Here is a 24,294-nt window from a genome sequence, read left to right as displayed (position 1 = left end):
CAGGAGAGAGTCAGCTGCGGGACGGCAGGAGAATACTGATGGAGAAATATGAAGCGCTCTGAAAACCTACAGCCACACTACACCAGCGTTTCATAAGGAATAAACATGTTTATTCAGCAAAGACACAATAAATCAAATAAAAATCACAGTGAATAATGAATACTGATCCTAGAAAATGCATTTTTACATTATATTCTTAAATATATATGTGTTTTGGAGTATGTGAGAGTAGATTAGAAACTGTTTTTTTTTCTTAACAAAAATGCTGAGAATTATTATTTCATGCATCATTTATTATTGTTATTATTTTAATAATAGAACATTTCTTCTTAAAATAAGAGTCACATTGCTCAGTCAAATAAAAAACAATATTATAATATGACTTTTTGTAATTAATCAATATAACCAGTGCAATTTAATACACTTTATGTTATTAACATAATTAAATTAAGCAATTATTTCGGTTGCATTAATATGACAGTTGCAACAAAAAAAAAAATCCTTAATCCATTAATCTACATAACTTTTTTACTATCATTATTATTAAGATTTATTTGAATAATAACATAATTACATAAACAATTAATAAAAAAATAGCAGTGATAATAGCCATTCAATTTTATTATAATAGATAATAATAATTATTATAATTTTAATGTATTTTTTTTTGGTTTGTTAATGTGCTTTAATGATAAAAGCATATAAAAAGATAATGAATTCTGATTGGTCGCCTTACAAACAGTCAGTGAGTCATTCAGTCCATGTCTTATTTAGCAGATTAAATAAACTGACTCATTACAGTAATATGCCCATCACATGACGCCAGAAACTCACCAGCCATTCATAGTGAAGTCTCGATACAGCATCCGCTTCCCAATCTCCCTTTTCGTGACTCTTCTGGGAAACTCCAAGTGTGTGAAATCGCTTCCCAGGAGAGACGGCTGCAGGTGAGCCTGAGAAATAACACACAAACCACAAATATGCTTCACATTAGGGCTGCACAATATATCGCTAAATTATCATTAGCGCTATATTGGATATGCAATACAGATCTCACAGACAGGTCTGCAGTTAAAACTAGCCTAGAGCAGCATCTTCTGTTTAAAAAATACTAGCCTAGAGCGCCATCTGCTGTTTAAAAAAAACTAGCCTAGAGTGCCGTTAAAACTATACTAGAGTGCTGTCTGCTGTTAAAAATTAGCCTAGAGCGCCATCTGCTGTAAAAGCTGGCCTAGAGTGCCATTATAACTCTGCTACAGCACCATCTGCTGTTTAAAAAACTAGCCTAGAGCACCATCTGCTGTTAATAAAACTAGTCTAGAGCGCCATCTGTTTAAAAACTAGCCTAGAGTGTTGTTAAAACTATTTTAGAGCGCCGTCTGTAGTTAAAAACTAGCATAGAGCACCATCCGTTGTTAAAAAACTAGCCTAGAGCACCATCTGCTGTTAAAAACTATCCTAGAGCGCCATCTGTTGTAAAAACTAGCCTAGAGTGCCGTTAAATCTATCCTAGAGTGCTGTCTGGTGTTAAAAATTAGCCTAGAGCACCATCTGCTGTTAAACACTAGCCTAGAGCGCCGTCTGTTGTAAAAAGTAGCCTAGAGTGTTGTTAAAACTATCTTAAAGTGCTGTCTGCAGTGAAAACGAGCATAGAGCACCATCCGTTGTTAAAAAACTAGCCTAGAGTGTCCTTATATCTATCTTAGAGTGCTGTCTGCTGTTAAAAGTTAGCCTAGAGCGCCGTCTGCTGGTAAACACTAGCCTAGAGCGCCATCTGTTGTAAAACTAGCCTAGAATACCATTAAAAGCACCATACGTTGTTAAAAAACTAAAACAAATATATATATATATATATATATATATATAAATATATATTAATATTAATATATATATATATATATATATATATATATATATATATATATATATATATATAGCAAAATGATCGTTATCACAATAATAGTACATGCAATTTACATATCACAGATGTTTGATAAATTACACTTATTCTATGCATTGGTTGTTTATGTTAATGTGACCAGAATTGATCAGAATTCTGGATTCACTCACCAGGAACTGAAGCCTCTGGCGCTCAGATTCAGGAGTGAAGGAGCTGGACATGGTAATAAGTTCTCCTGCGCGGACGATCAGAGCCCTGAAACAGATAAAAAAATTGAAAAAGCAGATTAAGCAGGAATAAAACTCAATACTAGCAATCTAACAATTCACTCAAGCCACAATTTTCGTTTTTCTCATGGTTTACTTTTAGTTTAATTGGATTAATGATATTATACAATAAGTGTCCTTTCATTAGGCTATTTCTGCACGTTACTATAATAAAACTAAATAGGAATTTTTTAACAATCAAATAAGTTACTCCATCTGCTGTCAAACGCTAGCCTATAGTGCCATCTGCTGTTAAACACTAGCCTAGAGCGCCATCTGCTGTTAAAAACTAGCCTAGAGCGCCGTCTGCTATTAAAAACTAGCCTAGAGCGCCGTCTTCTGTTAAACACTAGCCTAGAGCGCCATCTGCTGTTAAACACTAGCCTAGAGCACCATATGCTGTTAAAAACTAGCCTAGAGCACCACCTGCTGTTAAACACAAGCCTAGAGCGCCACCTCTTGTTAAACACTAGCCTAGAGCGCCATCTGCTGTTAAAAACTAGCCTAGAGCGCCGTCTGCTATTAAAAACTAGCATACAGCGCCGTCTGCTGGTAAACACTAGCCTAGCGCACAGTCTGCTGTTAAAAACTAGCCTAGAGTGCCGTCTGCTGTTAAACACTAGCCTAGAGTGCCATCTGATGTTAAACACTAGCCTAGAGCACCATCTGCTGTTAAACACTAACCTAGAGTGCCGTCTGCAGTTAAACACTAGCCTAGAGCGATGTCAGCTGTTTTAAAACTAGCCTAGAGCGCCATCTGCTGTTAAACACTAGCCTAGAGCGACATCTGCTGTTAAACACTAGCATAGAGCGATGTCAGCTGTTTAAAAATGAGCCTAGAGCGATGTTAGCTGTTAAACACTAGCCTAGAGCGACATCTGCTGTTAAACACTAGCCTAGAGCGATGTCAGCTGTTTAAAAACGAGCCTAGAGCGATGTCAGCTGTTAAACGCTAGCCTAGAGCGATATCTGCTGTTAAACACTAGCCTAGAGCGCCGTCTGCTGTTAAACACTAGCCTAGAGCGATGTCAGCTGTTTAAAAACTAGCCTAGAGCGATGTCAGCTGTTAAACACTAGCCTAGAGCGACATCTGCTGTTAAACACTAGCCTAGAGCGATGTCAGCTGTTTAAAAACGAGCCTAGAGCGATGTCAGCTGTTAAACGCTAGCCTAGAGCGACATCTGCTGTTAAACACTAGCCTAGAGCGCTGTCTGCTGTTAAACACTAGCCTAGAGCTATGTCAGCTGTTTAAAAACGAGCCTAGAGCGACGTCAGCTGTTAAACACTAGCCTAGAGCGACATCTGCTGTTAAACACTAGCCTAGAACGCCGTCTGCTGTTAAACACTAGCCTAGAGCTATGTCAGCTGTTTAAAAACGAGCCTAGAGCGATGTCAGCTGTTAAACACTAGCCTAGAGTGACATCTGCTGTTAAACACTAGCCTAGAGCGCCGTCTGCTGTTAAACACTAGCCTAGAGCTATGTCAGCTGTTTAAAAACTAGCCTAGAGCGATGTCAGCTGTTAAACACTAGCCTAGAGCGACATCTGCTGTTAAACACTAGCCTAGAGCGATGTCAGCTGTTTAAAAACGAGCCTAGAGCGATGTCAGCTGTTAAACGCTAGCCTAGAGCGACATCTACTGTTAAACACTAGCCTAGAGCGCTGTCTGCTGTTAAACACTAGCCTAGAGCTATGTCAGCTGTTTAAAAACGAGCCTAGAGCGATGTCAGCTGTTAAACGCTAGCCTAGAGCGATATCTGCTGTTAAACACTAGCCTAGAGCGCCGTCTGCTGTTAAACACTAGCCTAGAGCGATGTCAGCTGTTTAAAAACTAGCCTAGAGCGATGTCAGCTGTTAAACACTAGCCTAGAGCGACATCTGCTGTTAAACACTAGCCTAGAGCGATGTCAGCTGTTTAAAAACGAGCCTAGAGCGATGTCAGCTGTTAAACGCTAGCCTAGAGCGACATCTGCTGTTAAACACTAGCCTAGAGCGCTGTCTGCTGTTAAACACTAGCCTAGAGCTATGTCAGCTGTTTAAAAACGAGCCTAGAGCGATGTCAGCTGTTAAACACTAGCCTAGAGCGACATCTGCTGTTAAACACTAGCCTAGAGCGCCGTCTGCTGTTAAACACTAGCCTAGAGCTATGTCAGCTGTTTAAAAACGAGCCTAGAGCGATGTCAGCTGTCAAACACTAGCCTAGAGTGACATCTGCTGTTAAACACTAGCCTAGAGGGCCGTCTGCTGTTAAACACTAGCCTAGAGCTATGTCAGCTGTTTAAAAACGAGCCTAGAGCGATGTCAGCTGTTAAACACTAGCCTAGAGTGATATCTGCTGTTAAACACTAGCCTAGAGCGCCATCTGCTGTTAAAATTAGCAATTAAAAACTAGTCAATAGCTCCATCTGCTGATAAAGCTAACCAAAACAAAATGTATCCCTGGTCTTCAAAGGTGTAATTTCAGCATCATTACTCCAGTCTTCAGTGTCCAATGACTCTAATGATTTGATGGCCTAGAAACATTTCTGATGATCAATACTGAAAAAGTTTCACATTGTCTTCAGTCTCTTTAATGTAGAGTCTCACCTGCTGTCACCAGCGTTGGCCACGTACAGTTTCCCCAGTAAAAACATGACGGCGAGAGCAGTGCATCCTCCAGAGATGGAGTACACACACCTCTCTCGAGCAATATGAGCGTCCTGATATCAAACACACAGAGAACAAAAATAAATGAGCAACACAGGCTTTTGAAAATCAGTGCAGTCATTCATAATAATGCAGTATTCATATCAGAGATCTGCCTGCCTTCTAGTGGCCATGTGAGTATAATACAGTCTCTTGTGCTCAACGGAAATAAACGTTACAGTAAAAATGAATAAATATGAACATGTACACGTCTGATAAACTTCGACATATGAACTAAGCCTGAATCTGATTCAAGTGAATCGGAATCCATGTGATTTTTTCCTGCATGGGCCAGATCTGATCTGTGCCACATGGAAGAAAAAAATCAGAACGGAGTCACTTGAGCCATGCAGTGTAAACGCAGCCTAAATGACGGCATTGTTTTCTGAAACGCAGCTCTTTGCTTCCCTCCAGTGGCCACAGGAGCTACTACAGTTCCAGACCCATCTCTTTGTTAACCCCTCACCATCTCTTTGAATGCGTTCTCTATGGCTCCCACCACCAGACTCTCCTGCTTGATCTTCTTCTCCATGAAGAAGCGCGGGGCCATGGTGTTTGGGGAGCCCGGAGCCCCGGCGGCCCCCCGGAGTGACGCAGCTCTGGACAGGCCCCGCTGGGAGCCACTGGCAGATGCGTGCAGCTGCGGGTTGGGACTCTCCTCGCCCAGACACGTGGGCGGCTGCAGACCCGGGTCCTGCAGGATCTCCAGCACCTCTTGCAGCTGCTCCTCTATGTGCAGGTGCAGGAATTTGGCAGCGAACACTGCAGCTCCGGAGCCGCCGTGGCCATCGAACAGAGCCCAGTAGTGGAAGTCCAGCTCCTTCACCTCCTGCACACATTTATACATATGAAGTCAGCATTATTCACCCTCCGGTTGATTTTTTTCAGATATTTCCCCAATGATGTTGAACAGATTCAGGAATTTTTCACAGTATTTCCTATAATATTTTTTCTTCTGGAGAAAGTCTTAATTGTTTTATTTCGGGCTAGAATAAAAGCTTTTTAAATTTATTTCAAGCCATTTTAAGGTCAATATTATTAGCCCCCTTAGGCAATATTAGTTTTGGATTGTCTCCAGAACTAACCACTGTTATACAATGACTTGCCTAATTACCCTAACTTTACCCTAATTACCCTAGTGAAGCCTTTAAATGTCACTTTAAGTTAAACACTAGTGTCTTGACGAATATCTAGCCTAATATTATTCACTCTCATCATGACAAAGAGAAAATAAATCAGTTATCAGTGATGAGTTATTAAAACTATTCTTAGAAATATGTTGAAATAATCTTCACTTCATTAAATAGCAATTGAGGAAAAAAAATATGCACAGAAATTGACTAGATTTGCTCACAGGGTTGTGGATGGTGTCCAGCACGTCTCCGCTGGGCAGCGAAGAGCGTCTCCGGCTCGGAGTGTAGCTGACGCTGGACGGATCTGCAGGTCTTTTCCTGAGCTCCACCACCTCACAGCAGGCCTGATCCTCATTCAGAGCACTTTTACCAGCGTTGATCACCCTGAAGACACACAGGACATCATATCTATACACAATATCACAATATAAAAGACAAAACGAGTTTTACATTATAATTCTTACTTAAAGGGGAACTTTTATGCATCTTTTACTAGACCAAAAGTCTAAAACTCCACATATATAATCCTCTTAGTCTATGCTGACATAGGGCCCAATCATACACCCGACACAATGTGGCGCAAAACACAGCGCAATAGTCTTTTGGTAGTTTCAGCTTGGCGCAAGAGTGGTTTTGAGGCGTTGCGCTACGCTGTTTAAATAGCAAATGCATCAGCGCTTATTTGTGCGCTCATAGGCGTTCTGCTCTAAAAAGGGAGGCGTTCTGAGGCGGACCGCTGGTGTGTTGATATTTTGAGAAACTATAATAGATTTTTCATTAGACCAAAACAAACCCGGTCTAAACTCCAGCGCAGAGTTGTGCCTCGCTTACACACTGCTTAATACACACAAGAGAGCAATAGGCAAATATCTTTACATATGAAAAAATGTAAATATTAAGGATATATATAGGATATAATAAGAATAGATATAGAATATAAATATAAAGGATTAAAATATTACAAAACATATTATTTTCTAGCCGACATAAATATGAAAAATCACTGCTTTTATGTCTTCTTCATCTCGGGAGGCTTTTTCAGTTCATTCATAACAATTTGCTTTTGTATAATGTGATTATTATTAGCAGTATTATTTATTATATCCATATTTATATTTGTTTTATTAAAAACAAGCTTAGATTTGCCCACCGGTCAGGTTTTAGATCATATGGGGCACAGCATGTGTTTTAGGATATCACTCAGGTTTTTGAGCTCATTTTGTTATTATTGTTCATTTATTCGTTTGCTGGAAATTAGAACTGAATTTAGAAATAGTTTTAAAACGAATATTTGCGCTATTTTATTTATAGGCTAATAGATGTCTGTGTGTAAAGGTTTCCCTATCCAAGAGCGAAAGTGAAAGTAAATCCATTATCTCTCATTCTCACGCAGTAGATGCTCTGTTTAACAGTTTTAACTGTGAACTGTTTGCTTGTGAAATGCTAATTTTTTCCACTTAGACTTACGTTGCGTCCTGTAAATAGCGAATGCGCTCTTGGCGTGACGCAGCTGGCTCTTAAAGGGAATGGGAGATGAGACTCTGATTGGTTTATTCTCAAAACACACCTATAACTCATTAAGAAAATAAACTCAACCCTTTTAGACCATGCGCCACGGCGCAAAGCAGATTTTCCCGTCCGTTAATTAGCAAAAATGCGTTCTGACACGCCCTGAAAGCGTTTGCGCCCTGCGTTTTGCGTTCTGCGCATGGACCGTCAAAATAGAGCCCATTATCTTCAGCAGCTCAATTACTCTGATGGCTAATGGACAGACGGCTGCTTCTCACTCAGAGCTGCTGTTTATGCTAATGAGGGAGAGATGGGCACTAGTGGGCGGAGCTTTTCCCCTCTGATGACACGTACAAAGGGAGATTTTTATCTGTTTTTATTAAGTCTGATTGTAATAAAATAGGGTTAATATCATTAGAAGCTGGATATAATCACACACTGCTGACACAAAACTGTGTTTAAACCCCTTGAAAAAGTGATTTTTGCATAATAGGTGCTCTTTAATTCTCAATTTGTTCAGTTTTAGTGTTTGCGTAGATGCTACACTTTGCCTCTTTAGGTCTCGGATCTCCTCTGGCAGCATTTAAACCTGCTGAATGCCTGTAGATAATGCGCAAGCACCATTATCCATTTATATGAGTCAGAGAGCGAGTCAGAAGAGCTCAAGACAGCATGACGATCACATAATTGCCCCCATCAGGCCAGCGTTTCCACGGAAGCGCTTTCCGCATCCTCATTTGTTCATGATGCTCAAATGGGGTTTATACAGTCCACAGAGTCCTGAGAAAAGACTCGTGTCATCGAGCGGGAACATCTGAGACGTCACACTCAAACTGCTGGAGATTAATCGGTGCCTGGATTCAGCCTCATTTCTGCCAGCCAATCAGATTTTGGTGTTATAAAAACATACACATATGAATGACTGATGCCGTTTGACTCTCTCTGTGGAATTGTGGTAAATGTTTAGTGGATCATTAGCCATGTTTCAATCCAAAGATGTGAATTAGACAGGAATTTTGCATTAAAAGTTTGCAAATAAGGCAACATTTCCATCCAATGAGAAACAAAGGAGAACAAAAAGCTCACTTCCTGATAAACTGGATCAAATATCAGACAGAGAAATGTGGTTTTGTGCGGTAGGAGAAGTCAATGTGGTCTACAGTATTTACTTCTCTAATAAATGAGTTGCTCTTCAGAATACAAAGACAAAACACAATGTGGTGGCTTTTGGTGAGTTTGCATCATAGATTATGCTAATTGTTTCTTTACGGATTAAAAGTTTATCTTACCCATAGGGTTGTAACGGTATGAATTTTTAACGGTATGATAATCGTCTAAAACAATACCACGGTTTGACGGTTTCGCGGTATACGGTATTAAATAGTAATTCTCATAGCAAAGACCCTGAAAAGAATAAGAACACGTTTTCTGACTAAACAAAGGTTTTATTTCAACAAACTTTTGAAAGAACCATTTTAATAGAACTATAGAAGTCTTTTATAAAAATAAACTGAAAAATCTCCCATTTTAATAAATTAAATTAGAAGGAATAAACAAGCAGGGTCTTTTAAGATTAGACAAAAATAAACTTAAACTGTCCTTCCTTATAAGCACGATAAATGGGAGACCAAAAGTGCAATACCAAGTTTATGGCTGTAAACATGTATTTAAAGCGTTGTTTTTTTCAGTCTAGGTTGTGATGAAGAAATGTAAGCATGTTGAGATTTTCAGGACTTAATCTTGACCGCTGAGGTGAGAGAATGTGTCCACTTGTACAATGAACAAATAAAAAAATAAGAAAATAATAAATAATGTGTCAAAGTCCAAATAAACATGGTGCAAATCCTCAGTAAAAAATAGATATAAATATTTACTATACTATAAATAGTTACATAACGAAACTAGATTCAATATGGAACATCCTTAGGTTTTATGTGCCAGCATGGATATGGTTGTCTGTGGATATGGATTTGGATATGGTTGTCTGCAATGCAGACAAACAGCTGCACCTTCATTTGTGTCTTTTGAAAACAGCAAGAGCTGCAGTTCGTCTTTGCTGTGTCACTGTTTTGTCATGTTTCTGTGCTGATGTGCATGCAAAAGTACTTAGTATGAGAATTATTTCATGCAAAACTTTTTTTTTTGCGTTTTATTTAGCCGCGTATAAATGTATGCCTATCTCTCATTCCGTGTTGTTCAAAAAGCTTAGTGTTGGTCCACAAACAAAAGTGAAACCTATGCTTATTGGTTGTGATATAACGAGTTTGAACCAATCTGGGCATGGAGGAGGGACAATGCATCAATGTATCGTGTCTGGTTTGTCCGGAGACACAGTGACGAGCGTTTCTTTGTCAAATCAGCGTTGTCAAATTTTGATGACGTAACCGCACTGATTCCGGAGCCTCTGAAAGTCCGCTAATGTTATGTGATACAGCACTGGAAAGCTGAGACTCTCTTCTTTATGCCAATCTTTGAATTGTATGAATCGGATCAGCGGATCAAAAGTTATTAAACATTTTAGAGCAATACTTATTTTTAGCCGCGGGCGGCTGTCTCGGTCTTTAAGGGTTAAAACCGTTAATATGCAATTGTTCATGGTATGATAATCGTGCACGTTCAAATCGTGGTAAACCGTCATACCGGTATATTGTTACAACCCTACTTACCCAGTTGTCACCATAATTTTCAATGCGCATTTCCAAACTTGATGTGCGTCTTGGCATTTACAATGAGAATTTTGTTATGTGATATTCCAAAACGTGCATAAAACAGGTGGATGGAAACATACTATAGACAGACTAATGGATCAACACATAGCCCTGTGTCAAAAAGTGTTTGCCCTCCTGTTAAAACTTAATTTACTTCCTCCCAGGGCCATTTATATCAAAGTTGATTTTTAGCCGCACCATATTGGTGATTCGTAACATCTGATTTTTATGAGGTGAGTTGTTAGCCCAACGCTCAATCCCCAACCTGGAGGACCAGGACATACACACATATATTACAGACCAGGGGATCTCAACTGGTTTGGCCATGGGACCCACATTTTTACATGGTCATTGAGCCGCGAGCCAAATTTTTAGGAACTATAATACAATTTTAGGAGTTATACTTAATTTGCACTTATTTGTTAACATAAACAAGTAGTGACAGATACATCATAAGAAAATCACCAAGACGTACAAATAAACACTACTTTATTGCTGTCATTTAACAAAATGGATCAAATTATAGAAATATTACAAAGTAAAAACGACAAATACTGTTAATAACAAACTGTTAATAAAACATGTTTTCTGGTTCTTAAATGTTGTTTTAATTTAGAAGGTTTTATGCTCTCTTGTGAAAGCACCTCACTACATATTACACTGAGGCTTTAAGTCTTTTTTGTCGTCAATATATTTATCCAGTGGCGTAGCGGACGGGCCCGCAGGGCACGCACCGCGGGGAGGGCCCGCGTGATTAGGGGGCCCCGCGTCGTCGCGATTTTCAATGATTGAAAATCCACCGGCAACCGCAATAATCAAACTCTTGGGAACAACTGTGGTCGGAACCAAAGTTCACACGTCTGTGTTCTCTGAACACCTCTCAAGCGGTGGACTACTTCATTCTGATTGCTTGCCGCCAATGTTGCCAACTTAGCGACTTTGTTACTAGATTTAGCGACTTTTCAGACCCCCCTAACGACAAATCTAGCGACTTTTTTGTGTGTTATTGGAGATTTTTTTAGACTGTCATTTGTCCATACTGTACCGTCCCTACTCTTCTCAACGAGCTGCGTGTGATGCCGCCGGCCCCTCCCCCGCCTCACAGCACTGACAGGCGGCCCAGTCAGTCCTCTACAGCAGCCTCTTCCACCTGCAGCCCGAGAGCAGATCACCCCTCTGCGTACCGACGACAAATGATTTAGCACAGGCAGTGTGAAGGTATTTCCCTTGTACAGTCAAACCGATCTACTTCTACTTTATTTTAACAATTTAATTGGACCGTTTATTCTTGTTCACAATCACAGATATTTTAGTGACAGTTTCTGAATTTGTCTGAGTTTATTACATATGAGAGATTACTGCACATTCACTACACATCTATAATGACATACTGTATTCAAACAGCAATAAATTTAGTTAAATAAACATGCTTATATAAAGTGCAATTATAAATACCCCTTTATTAACCATAGGCTGTTAAACAAACAGAAACGGTAAAACGTGATGACGTCAGGGATATGCAAATTGGCGTATGACGTATCCCCCCCCCTCTTCATCAGGGGGCCCCATCAGCGATCCCTGCAGGGGGGCCTCCGCATTTTGCGCTACGCCACTGTATTTATCCATACTTTACATATTCGGGGTCGTACTTGAGCTTCGACATATTTGTTGCAATAATTAAATTAAATTTCACATGTCAAACGGTAGGGTTGTCAAGCACGCATTTCAAAATTAAAGTCCAGTATAAGCAAAATAAGTAAAAAATTTAACTTTTGTTTATTTTTTTTGACCACACACTCCACGACCCACTGAACATGTTCCCCCACCAGTTAAGAAACATTGCTAGACAATTTAGCTTACCCAATTTACCTACAGTGCATGAATTTAGCTGTGGGGGAAACGGGTGCACCCACAGGAAACCCATGCGAACATGGGGAGAACATGCAAACTCCACACAGAAATACCAACTGACTCAGCCGGGACTCAAACCAGCGACCTTCCTTCTGTGAGGCGACAGCACTACCCACGGCTCCACCGTGTCACCCCAAAACATAACTTAACTTTGCTTTATCAGACCTGAGTTTCTCTAGCCACACCAAGGCCTGATATGCAATCAAAAATCACTTAAATTGGACCTGCCTGACAAAGTGAAGTAGACCAAAAGATCCTCAAAAGCAAGACATCAAGCTGAGGTCTAAAGAAATTCAAAAACAAATGAGAACGAATATAACTGAGATCTGCCTGTCTAGAAAAGGTTTTTAAAGTAACTTCTAAAGCTTTGGGAAGGCAGCTAACAACAGTGAGAGCCATTACCTACAAATGACAAAAGCACAGAGAAGTAGAGAAGCAAAATTACCCCAAAAGCACAGCGTCAATTTATCCAAAAGTTACAAAAGGCCCCACAACAACATCCAAATAAATGCAGGCCTCACTTTCCTCAGTTAAGTTCAGTGTTCATGACTCCTCCGTAAGATAGAGACGGAGCGAAAATGGTTTGCGTGGCAGAACATAAAAGCTAATCTCAGGGTGCTTTCACACCTACACTTTTGTTTCAGAACGTGTCTCGTTTGCCCAGTTAGCGCGGTTCGTTTGGCATATGTGAACAGGGCAATCGCGCTCTGTTCCGCGCCAAAGTAATCGCTCCGAGATCGCTTGAATGAGGCGGTCTCGGCTCGATTGAAACGAACCCTGGAGCGGTTCGATTGCAGTGAGAAAACGATCTGAGCGCAGTTATATCACAGTGTTTTATGGATATGTAATAGGCTTACGGCTATATAAAGAGAGAATTATGAGTAGGGCGGGAAGTTTCGCGAGTCTCCGGATGCCCGCAAACGAGTGATGATCTCCCGGTAATCTCGTGTCTCCCTCCCGGTCCTCAAATAGGCATCGTCGCGCACCCTTCTCACCCCTCCCCACCGCTTCTCTCTTCAGACACGTCGTGCGCGCGCACCCTGTCAAACACCACCAAACCACCACCTGACAGCTGAGCGGGACTCTGCAAAATAAACCCTGACAGCTGACCAATGTGAGGAGAGTTTACTCGCACGTGACTTGTTTTAGCTCTTTTGGTCCGATTAGAAACTTTGCAGTGTGAAAGCGAACCGCTCCAAGAGCAAAGAGCAACAATGCAACAATTGAAATCTCTGTTTCGGAACAACTGAATTGATTCACAGGTGTGAAAGCACCCTTAGTTTTGCCAGAAAACCCTTAGTTTTGGGAAAATAATCTGTGCACTGATGAGTAGAGTTGGGTATCATTTGGGGTTATTTCGATACCGGTGCCAAAACGGTGCCTGAACAGATACTTTTTAGCCACAAAATAATGGTGGATGACTCTAGAAAAACCTTTTATTTGACAAAATCTTTAAAAAAAAATCTTTTTAATAGAACAATATAATTAAAGTTTAAAGTAAACATCAAATCATATTTTATACATTTAAATTACAATAATATATTGCCTTTGATCATTTGTTGGTTAGCATCAATTTACGATTTGCATTATGGAATTACATTAGCTTACTACTAACCTGTGGAAAGGCTGTCATCAGAATACTGAACTCATTTTTTTCTTGGGTTGTGACTATGTTTACATGGTTATCAGTAATCTAATGATTTGCCAGAATCTGAATAAGACAGTAATATGATCAAGATGTTTACATGAGTTGCTTTTTAAATGTTCCTTTTATGATCCTGTCTTACATGTTATAGTACATAGAGCGATTACTGTCATTGCATCATCATGCGATCCATGTTTCCTCAAGAGTTTTATGTCATTTCAGGTATTTCATTTTTAATGTTTTCACTTTAGCGGCAGTTTCACTTTCATTCAGGAACATTTCAATTCATGCTCCCATGACAAACATGTATTTGATGCGAGCATTAAGTAAGGACTGGTGGAAGAGTGCTCTTTTAATGGAATTTGATACCGCACGTTAAATGGAAGGAAAAAACTATTTTGCAATGCAGGTGTCTGTGGTCCTTTAAGGTAATCAAAAATCACTGTTGACATAGTAGTCTAGACTCTTAGGGTGCTTTCACACCTGCCTTATTTAGTTCGGTTGAATCGCACTAGAGTTCGTTTCCCCTTTTGGTACGGTTCGTTTGGGCAGGTGAGAATGCAGCAATCGTACTTGATTGCGCACCAAAAATAAGTGTACCGAGACCTGCTTGAAGAGGTGGTCTCGGTACGCTTTCAAACGAACCCTGGAGCGGTTCGTTTGTGGTAAGAATATGATCCGTACTAAAACAGGTCCAACCGCAGAAAGTACTGCACGTTTTGAACTAATTCAGCTGCCATAGGCCGATGCGCTGTGCATTATGGCATATGGAGGAAAAATATTTGTTGACAGCGCTTTACCAACAGAGAGAGAGAGAGAGAGGGGGGGAAAACATTACCTGATGGATCGTTGGTAATATTTCAGCAAGATGACCATGTCGCAGTTTAGCTAAATTAATTCACGCCTCCTCCTGAAGTGACGAGCGATAATGGCACTGGGTTTTGATACCCAACCCTACTGACGAGACAAAAGTTGAACTTTTTGGTAGGAGTGTGTCGCGTTATGTGTGGTGTAAAAGTAACACAGCATTTCAGAAAAAGAACATCATACAACAGTAAAATGTGGTTGTTGGTAGTGTGATAGTCTGGGGCTGTTTTGCTGTGATAAACGGAACCATGAATTCTGCTCTGTACTAAAATATCCTGAAGGAAAATATCCGGGCATCGGTTAGTGACCTCAAGCTGAAGCCAACTTGGGATTTACAGCAGGACAATGACTCAAAGCACACCAGAAATATTTGAATAGCTGAAAAAACAAAATGAGGATTTTGGAGTGGCCTAGTCAAAGTCCTGACCTGAATCCAATTGAGATGCTGTGGCAAAAAGGCAGTTCATGCTTGGAAAAACTCTCCAGTTTGCTCGCATTACAATAATTCTGCAATGATGAGTGGGAAAAAACTCCTCCACAGCACTGTAGGAGCCTCATTGCAAGTTATCGAAAACACTTTATTGCAGTTGCTGCTGCTAAGGGTGGCCCAAACAGTTATAGGGTTTAGGGGGCAAACACTTTTTCACACAGGGTAATTAAGTTTTTTGTAGTTTTGTATTTTGTTTTATTTTTCTAATCATTCTCATACAGCTTTGGTTGTTGCTATGCTTCACTTAACGTCTGCTTGTGTTATCTTTTACTAATATTTAAATTAGACTTTTAATTAATACTACACTTCCACACCAATGTAGACGGAGACAAACAGACAGACTGATAGACTGACCGACCGACAGACAGACAGACAGATATTTTGACCGACCGACAGACAGACAGACAGATATTTTGACAGACAGACAGACAGACAGACAGATAGATAGATAGATAGACAGATAGATAGATAGATAGATAGATAGATAGATAGATAGATAGATAGATAGATAGATAGATAGATAGATAGATAGATAGACAGACAGATAGACAGACAGACAGACAGACAGACAGACAGACACAGATAGATAGATAGATAGATAGATAGATAGATAGATAGATAGATAGATAGATAGATAGATAGATAGATAGATAGATAGATAGATAGATAGATAGATAGATAGATAGATCTAAACACAGAGAGATTGACAGAGCAAATGTAAAATGCATATACATTGGCTCCTGTTTGTCTGAGGTCATTTGCTCTGGTTAATGATAGACTCCAGTTAAACATCAACATGAGGAGCATGACCAGAGAATAATGCATTTATTAGAGCTCAGCCTGGTCATGTGATCATCATCTGAGAGCCGCTTCCCTGAATCGCACTTCTCTACACCTACAGCAGGACGGGAACTGAGCAAACCAACAGCCTCGGTGCATTTATCAGGTTATCATTTGAGCACTGCAGTAAATATATGAGAAGTAGTCAGTAAGAAGTGCATAAATAATTGGGGATGATCCAGAATATTTCATGTTGACTACAATATATGTAATTATATTTCTTAATTAAAAGGGACAGTTCACCCAAAAATTTCCTCAGCGTTTACTGACATTTAAGTGATTTTAAACGTTTATGAGTTGAACACAAAACAAGATATTCTGAATAATTTGAAGAATCTTTTATCTAATAAGTAGGAACAAAGAATATGTTCTATAGTCAATGGCTGGAACTCATTTGAGTTTATAGTAAAGTTTTAAAGTAAAGTAATTTGCATTGCTGTTACTGATAAATTATAATAATAAATGTAAATAAAATTATAGTTGTATATCTAAAACATAAATATTAAAATGATGTCTCCCTACTAACTGAAAAATAGCTTCATTTAAAACAACTAATTCTTCAACCACAAAACAAAGCAAATATTTACCACAATAACTCAAAGTTCTACACCATAATTATACTAAAACTGCTGTAAAATCTACTATAAATCAATACAAAATTCAAATAAGCATTAAATAATAAGTATATCATACTTAAACTCGTGTTCAGCAATGTGAATTAGGTCAGTGTTTTATTATTGGTCATCTCTGTCTGTCACATTGACATAAGCTGCACTTTATACCATTATATTTACATTCTGAGTACAGATTCTGAGATTGAAAGTAAAGCTACATATCAATACAACACACACTGGCTAAAATCACGTCTCACACACACACACACACACACACCATGAGCTCCAGTTTTTCGATGTCAAACATAAACTCACTCACTCACTCAGAAATCACTTCAGAATCTCTGCTATGCGTTCGTCCTCTATCGATCAACAATTACAGCGCGGTTATGATTTAATGCGCAAAATACGCGCATGCGCCCTGCTAAATCTGCATGGAAGCGAAAGCATGGATGCCTGTCATGGATCTTTCATTTTCTACTACTCATATGATCATCATGAGAAACACAAGTGCTAATGGGGAAACACCGGCGCGCGTTCACGGGCTACTCACTCCGCGTAACCGGTGGCCCAGGGCAGCTTCATCTCCTTGAGGATGAGGATGGGTCTGGAGATGTGGTCCGCCGAGCACTCCACCTCATCCGGCGACAGCGCGAGGAAATCCGGCCTGCTGTACGGGAAGCGGAGCGGCAGGTCCGGGTGGCTGTCGTGCGCGCCGGTACCGGAGGCCATGATGCCGCCGATGATGCTGGAGACCGCGGACCGCACGCGTGTCATCATGATGAAGAAGATGATGAAGATGAAGGTGTGATGGTGCTCAGACCCGCAGCGCACCTTCACTGCACTTCAAGCGGAACTGCACGCCGTGTGACGTCATCACGTGACAGTCCTGCGCGGGTCACTGGGTCACTCCGGCGACTCTGACCCTCTCAAGCTGTTTACATTCCTCGTTCGCTTATCGCATTATTTACGTGTTAAACGTGTGGTTCCTGCACATTCCTGAACTCCTGTTTACTGGAAGCGCAATTTTACCAGATCAATCTCAGTCGTAGGCTAATTTATTTTTAGCGCTGCATTTTTCCTTCAAATAAAATGTAAATAAATGTAATAAAACGATACAAATTGAGTGAGTCTGTTACACTTGTTATAGTTATACATATACACTGCTAAAATGGGTTGTTGTAGGCCAAATAAGGACATATCTGATTATTAAAACATTATAAATATATATATATAGACACACAATTCTATTTAAACAACGCTTTTTTCTAACCCAATGGTTGCATTTGTCTATATTTTACCCAAAGTCTGTCACAACAACCCAGCATTTTTTTTAAAGAGTGCAATAATGAATTGTGCAAATGTTACACAATATATATACATTGTTAACATTATACAGTATATAATGTTACAGGCTAATTATTAATATGTATACTGTAAAAATGAGTAGAAATATTATAAATATAACAACATTATATATATATATATATATATATATATATATATATATATATATATATATATATATATATATATATATATATATTGACTGTCTATATAACAAACCATCCTTACACAATAACTTGCTTAATTACCCTAACCTGCCTAGTTATCCTAATTAACCTAGTTAAGCCTTTAAATGCCACTTTAAGCTGAACACTAGTATCTTGAAGAATATCTAGTCTAATATTATTTACTGTCATCATGGCAAAGATAAAATAAATCAGTGATTAGAGATGAGTTATTAAAACTATTATGATTAGAAATGTGTTGAAAAAATCTTCTCTCAGTTACACAGAAATTGGGGAAAAATAAGTTATAATACTTGGTTATAATATATAGCTATATATATACTTAATTCAACTTATATATATGGGTTTGGAGGGTTTGAAAGAAGTAATCCATTAAAAAGGCTTTAAGACCAAGTGGAAGTCATGACTTCAGCTAATCAGTTTTAGCCAATTCATACAATTATTTTTCATTGTCCAACATCTGCTAAAAAACATACGATGTATACGATGTAAAACAATATGATGTGAAGTAAAGTCATCCTTCGCTACTGTATTGTTTTTAAAATGAAAAAAAAAAAACTATAAAACTGTGTAAAACATCAAAGGCAGCCCTTATTAAAATGAATTTGAATATTAATTTGGCTATTGTGGTTATTTTCAAATGCACATTTTTTTTTTACAAGAGAGGCAAGTAAAATTGTAACGCTCTATCTACTTCATTATCCTTATTTTTATTCAAATGGTCAAATTTAAAACGGATTCATATATATATATATATATATATATATATATATATATATATATATATATATATATATATATATATATATAATTTTTTTCTAATGATATATGACGCAATAAATTTGTATTTTAAAAATAAGTATTTTTCATATTTTCTTATTCTAAATATTTAGAAAATATTTTTGGTACAAAAGTGTGGTTATGATGACCATCTGACAAAAATAGTGCCTAAAATGTATTTAAATCTCATAATTAAATAGTAAATGAAGTTTATAATTGCAAAATGGTCCATATTTTGAGAAAAAAAGAACCACCCCTTTCACCAATCAGTAATATCAATAAGTAAACAAAATCACTAAAATAAAATGTAAATAAATATTGTATGAAAAAGTTGGAACTACTTTTGATTTGCTAACTATTTAATATTTAAACAATGTTTGGGTGGGCTTTATTTTTACAGTATACTATATAAATATGCCATTTATGTTTGCTTTCTTGCACTTATGAATTTACTTAACCAAGAAAGCACTGGTTTATTGTTGTAAATAACACATACTGTATATGAATGGTATACGCTGTGTAAAACATATGCTGGAATAGTTGGCAGTTCATTCCTCTGTGGCAACCCTGGATAAATAAAAGACTAAGCTGAAGAAAAATGAATGAATATATACATACACTGTAAAATATAATGATAGATTATTTTAACCCAACGCTGGATATATGACAAGCGTACACCAAATATGGACAAACTCAATGTTGGTTTTTATTTTCTAAATTACACTGAAATGATATTTTGTCCACTGGGTTAACACAACCCATAATTTTTACTTAGAGTGTATAGAACTGGGCTGCAAAATAAAGTGCTACAAACAATTGTATGAAATGTCAATGAAATGACCCAGATTGTTGTAATAAACTGAGACCTGTAAAAGTTTGTGTTATTGTTCTGACGCTGCCAGTGTTTCCGGCCTAATCTGTCCAGCTTGAGCAGATTTAATGTTGTGTTTTCAATATGGCCTGTTCAAACAACATCACACTCAACAACTGTTTCTATAATCCCGGGAGGATTATGAGATTTGTGCAGAATCACTGGACATAAATGCCATCTGTTAAAGCTGCTATCTGTCTAACGTGAATCACCAATCAGCCTGTAATCCATCTATGACAACACAGATAAAGGAACTCTTCAATATATGTAGATTAGCGCTGTCAAAACCATATGCCTTTTAAAAAAGGTCAACAAGAATCGTACGATATTGAGATTATTCTGGTATGTAAAAGTGGCATGGCAGCTTATATTGAGACTTCAGGTGAGTTATAACCTTACAATTATTTTAGCCATTTAATTAATTACTCATTCATTCATTCATTCATTATCTTTTCGGCTTAGTCCCTTTATTAATCTGGGGTCACCACAGCGGAATGAACCGCCGACTTATCCAGCATATGTTTTATACAGCGGATGCCCTTCCAACTGCAACCCAACACTGGAAAACATCCATACACACTTATTCACACTCATACACTACCCAATTCAGCTATACAGCATGTGTTTAGACTGTGAAACCGGAGCACCCAGAGGAAACCCATGCCAACACAAGGAGAACATGCAAACTTCACACAGAAACGCCAACTGGTCCATCCGAGGCTCGAGCCAGCGACCTTGCTGTGAGGCGATTGTGCTACCCACTGCACCAGCGTGACGCCCCTGATTATGTATTATTATTTACTATTTACTATTGTATTTTAGCTGCTTTTTGTATTATATTTTATTTTGTATTTGTATTTTAAGGTATTTGTTTAGTATTATACAACACAGTTTTAATGCTTCTGCATTTTGTGGTTTATTTATTTTTATTTTATATATATATATATATATATATATATATATATATATATATATATATATATATATATATATATATACATGTATTTATATTTATATGTATATATATATATATATATATATATATATATATATATACATAATAACCGCAATTGAAGAAAAGAGCTTATTTTAAAAAAGGTTGTTTGAGTTTATATCGAAAAAAAGTGTAAGTTACCAGAAATTGAAAAAATCCTAGGAAAAAGGTCAGAAATATGATATAAAAAGTTGTTTTAATTTTTTTATTTCACAATTGGGACAATTCTGCTCTTTTTTATTTTATCTTTTTTGATATATATATATATAAAAAAAGGATTTTATAAAACTAAAAGTTTACAATAAAATTGTAAAACACGAAATATAAAATGTCAATATTTAAAAAAATAAAGTATAACTTAAAAATAAAAACATTATTTACAAATTTTAATTGTAATTAAGTTTAAAAAGGCAGAGTTCTGAAATGTTTACTCACAATTGCATGTAGTAATTGGAAGAAATCAAGTAAAAATTGTAAGAAAGCCTAAATAAAATAAAGATGTTTCTGCAGAAAAATGCCTGAATGATAAAATAAATTGCAATTAACTTTATTAATATTATAATTATTATTATCATAGGGACAAACCCAAAATTGGGATAATTTTTTCAGTAAAAATGTAAATGAAACATTTTATGCCAACAGCTAATATTTTGTAAAGTTATTTAGAAGAATATAATTAAATACTGTAATAGTAGCCTATTTTTTGGACATTCACGACTCTTCAAAATATATTATTTTGTGTTTATGGAGATTATTAAAAAAAATAATTTAAAGACATGTAATGTTTAGTTTGATTAAATTAATAGTTAATAATTCAAATTAACCCAATTTAAATTCAGATTGTTTTGTCATCGTTTAAGCTCCATATGATTGGAGGAAAGAAACATGTACAAGCTTGAAGCGACTGCATTATATATCATGAATAAATTGTAATATTTGGCTGACGTGAATACAAATGCTAGCTCAGAGATGCCAGGTCGCTGGTTCGATCCTCGGCTCAGTTGGCGTTTCTGTGTGGAGTTTGCATGTTCTCCCTGAGTTCGCATGGGTTACCGCCGGGTGCTCCGGTTTCCCCTACAGTCCAAAGACATGCGGTACAGGTGAATTGGGTAGGCTAAATTGTCTGTAGCGTATGAGTGTGTGAATGTGTGTGTGGATGTTTCTCAGAGATTGGTTTGCGGCTGGAAGGGCATCCGCTGCGTAAAAACTTGCTGGATAAGTTGGCGGTTCATTCCACTGTGGCGACCCTGAATTAATAAGGGACTAAGCCGACAAGAAAATGAATGAATGAATCAAATGATGTAAATGATTCTGATTTTTATAAATATAAATATTGTCATTCGACAGATAGAGGACTATGCACAAGACAACGGCGTGCAAATCAAGGCAAAGACTACTGTAATTCTGTAATAAATGAGATTGTATTGTTTTTACTATAATAAGTACATTATAAAACAAAATACTGTGTTAGTTCATATAAAGCAATGTTTTCTAGTCATTTTGAAACATTATTAAATAAATAGGCAATTACCCATGGCAACTATATTTATCTTCGGCCCACTAGCCTCAATCAAGTTTGGTTTTTGGCCCTTCAAGGTTTGGGCACCCCTAGCATGTTAGCATGTTATTTTGGACGTCACGTCTCACAGTGTCCGCTAGATGTCAGCATTTATTAAAAACTATTTAAGATTATCGCTATTCAACAACAGCATCCCACTTACCGCCGAGAAAGTGTAGTTTTGACAGGGTCAGGCTGCTTTCATTTAACACTCACCCGAAACCGTGCAGAATCAGACGGTTAATTCCCGCGCTTTCTGCTCTCAGCAGCGCCTCAGGCCAAACAGCGGGGATTCCGGGAGATTTATGAGCTCCCCGGTGCCAAACGCTTGTGCTGCCTCTCAATAGTGATCTTATAGATGGTCTGAGAGCAAGATTTAGGTTTCGGTTTGGCTCGTTTGTTAGTTTTATTGCTTTCTGGCTCTCTCTGTCACGTCCGATGTGGAAAAGTGTGTTCTTCCCGCCAGTGGCGTAACAAAATGGGGTTTATATGCAGTGCAATGGACGACGCGCTTCGCCATATGAAAACAAAATAGTATAGTTATTTATTGTTGATAATGGTATTTTTTTAACTATTATACAACTTGGTAATATAAACAAATAATATTCTCTAAAACTATAGAGTATACACCAAAGTTTACTGTAGTAAAATTTGAAGTATAGTCTACTGCAGTTTTATTTCAGTTACTTAGTTAATAGTACAGTATGTTGTAGCAGACCCTAACAATGTGTTATAAATATTATATTTAAATAAAGTATGGCTGAAGAACAGCCCATATTATCCTTAATTCTTAAATATATGATTGACTTTTAAATAGGCTTTGTAAATGTTTTTTTCAAAACATTCATGGTGACGTCGTGGCGCAGTAGGTGCTGTCGCCTCACAGCAAGAAGGTCGCTGGTTCGAGCCTTGGCTGGGTCAATTGGCATTTCTGTGTGGAGTTTGATGTTCTCCCTGCGTTCGCATGGGTTTCCTCTGGGTGATTCGGTTTCTCCACAGTCCAAAGACATGTGGTACAGGTGAATTGAGTAGGCTATCTGTAGTGTATGAGTGTGATTGAGTGTGTGTGGGTGTTTCCCAGAGTTGGGTTGCGGCTGGAAGGGCATCTAGCTGCATAAAAACGCGCTGGATAAGTTGCCGGTTCATTCCACTGTGGCGAACTCGGATTAATAAAGGGACTAAGTCGAAAAGAAAATGAATGAAAGAATGAAAAACATTCATAAGGAAAATCACATCCAAACCTATCGGCTATAGGAAAAGAAAAAACAATAACATAACTAGCCTACATTACCCAGCAGGCACACATATTGGGTTAGATTTAAGTCAAGACATCAAGTGACCAAAATTAAATATCTAGCCAGCGTCTAGGGACAATGTCATTTTAACGGTCAATAAAAATGTCACATTACGTTGATATTTGGTTGATTTTAGGTTGTGTTGTTATGTGACCAGAATCCAACGTCTGATAGATGTCATAATGGTAATGTCAATACATAGTCAAGGTGTAACATGATAAGACGTTGATATTTGGCTGATTTTAGGTTGGACGTTGGACATTGACCTGACGTTGGGTACTGACGTCAACCCGATTTTCATTTACAAACAAAATCCAATGTCCCTACAACTTTGGGGTACAACATCGATATTATGTCAAGTTGATGTCCTGTGCCTGCAGGGTTATAGAAAGTTATGCTGAAATATTTATTGATAAAATAACTTATTTTAAAATGGAGATGAATAAAATACATAGAAACGCATAGGGAGACATGACTATGTGTGGAATTTAAACAATTCAACATGGGCTATTTGATATATTCAAGACAACCCATTACGGGTTAAAAGAACAACTTTTGTTTTTTGGACAGATACCATAACACATATTTCCACTAGATGGATACATCTCTACTGTTATAAATGTATTTTTAAAATCTTTATTCACCTGAGACAGTGAGCCGCATTTCTGCATGATTGGAAGGGTTGAAAAGTACATCT

At 37.9% G+C, this 24,294-nt stretch overlaps 1 protein-coding gene across 6 annotated transcripts in view; it reads right to left on the bottom strand.

Moving 5' to 3' along the window:
- The window catches only part of ppm1h (protein phosphatase, Mg2+/Mn2+ dependent, 1H), a 36,775-nt gene extending 13,945 nt beyond the window's left edge, over positions 1-22,830 (bottom strand). The window contains exons 1-9 of one of the 6 annotated variants that reach the window (XR_015525851.1): positions 17,121-17,436; positions 6,205-6,367; positions 5,317-5,679; positions 4,512-4,864; positions 4,123-4,334; positions 3,806-4,061; positions 3,200-3,531; positions 2,071-3,017; positions 835-953 (exon numbers count right to left, since the gene is read on the bottom strand). Coding sequence is in view for 2 of the 6 variants with exons in the window: in NM_001077455.1 (NP_001070923.1) it covers positions 835-953; positions 2,071-2,155; positions 4,752-4,864; positions 5,317-5,679; positions 6,205-6,367; positions 17,121-17,347 (1,070 nt within the window). In the remaining 4 variants the exon portion in view is untranslated. 6 annotated transcript variants of the gene reach the window in all.
- Between the last annotated feature and the right edge of the window lie 1,464 nt (positions 22,831-24,294).

The sequence above is a fragment of the Danio rerio genome, chromosome 25, assembly GCF_052040795.2.
Source record: "Danio rerio strain M-AB ecotype USA chromosome 25, GRCz13ab, whole genome shotgun sequence".
In the NCBI taxonomy this organism is placed as follows: Eukaryota; Metazoa; Chordata; class Actinopteri; order Cypriniformes; family Danionidae; genus Danio; species Danio rerio.
The sequence above is the reverse complement of the archived record's forward strand: the minus strand, read 5'-3'. Positions and strand labels throughout refer to the sequence as shown.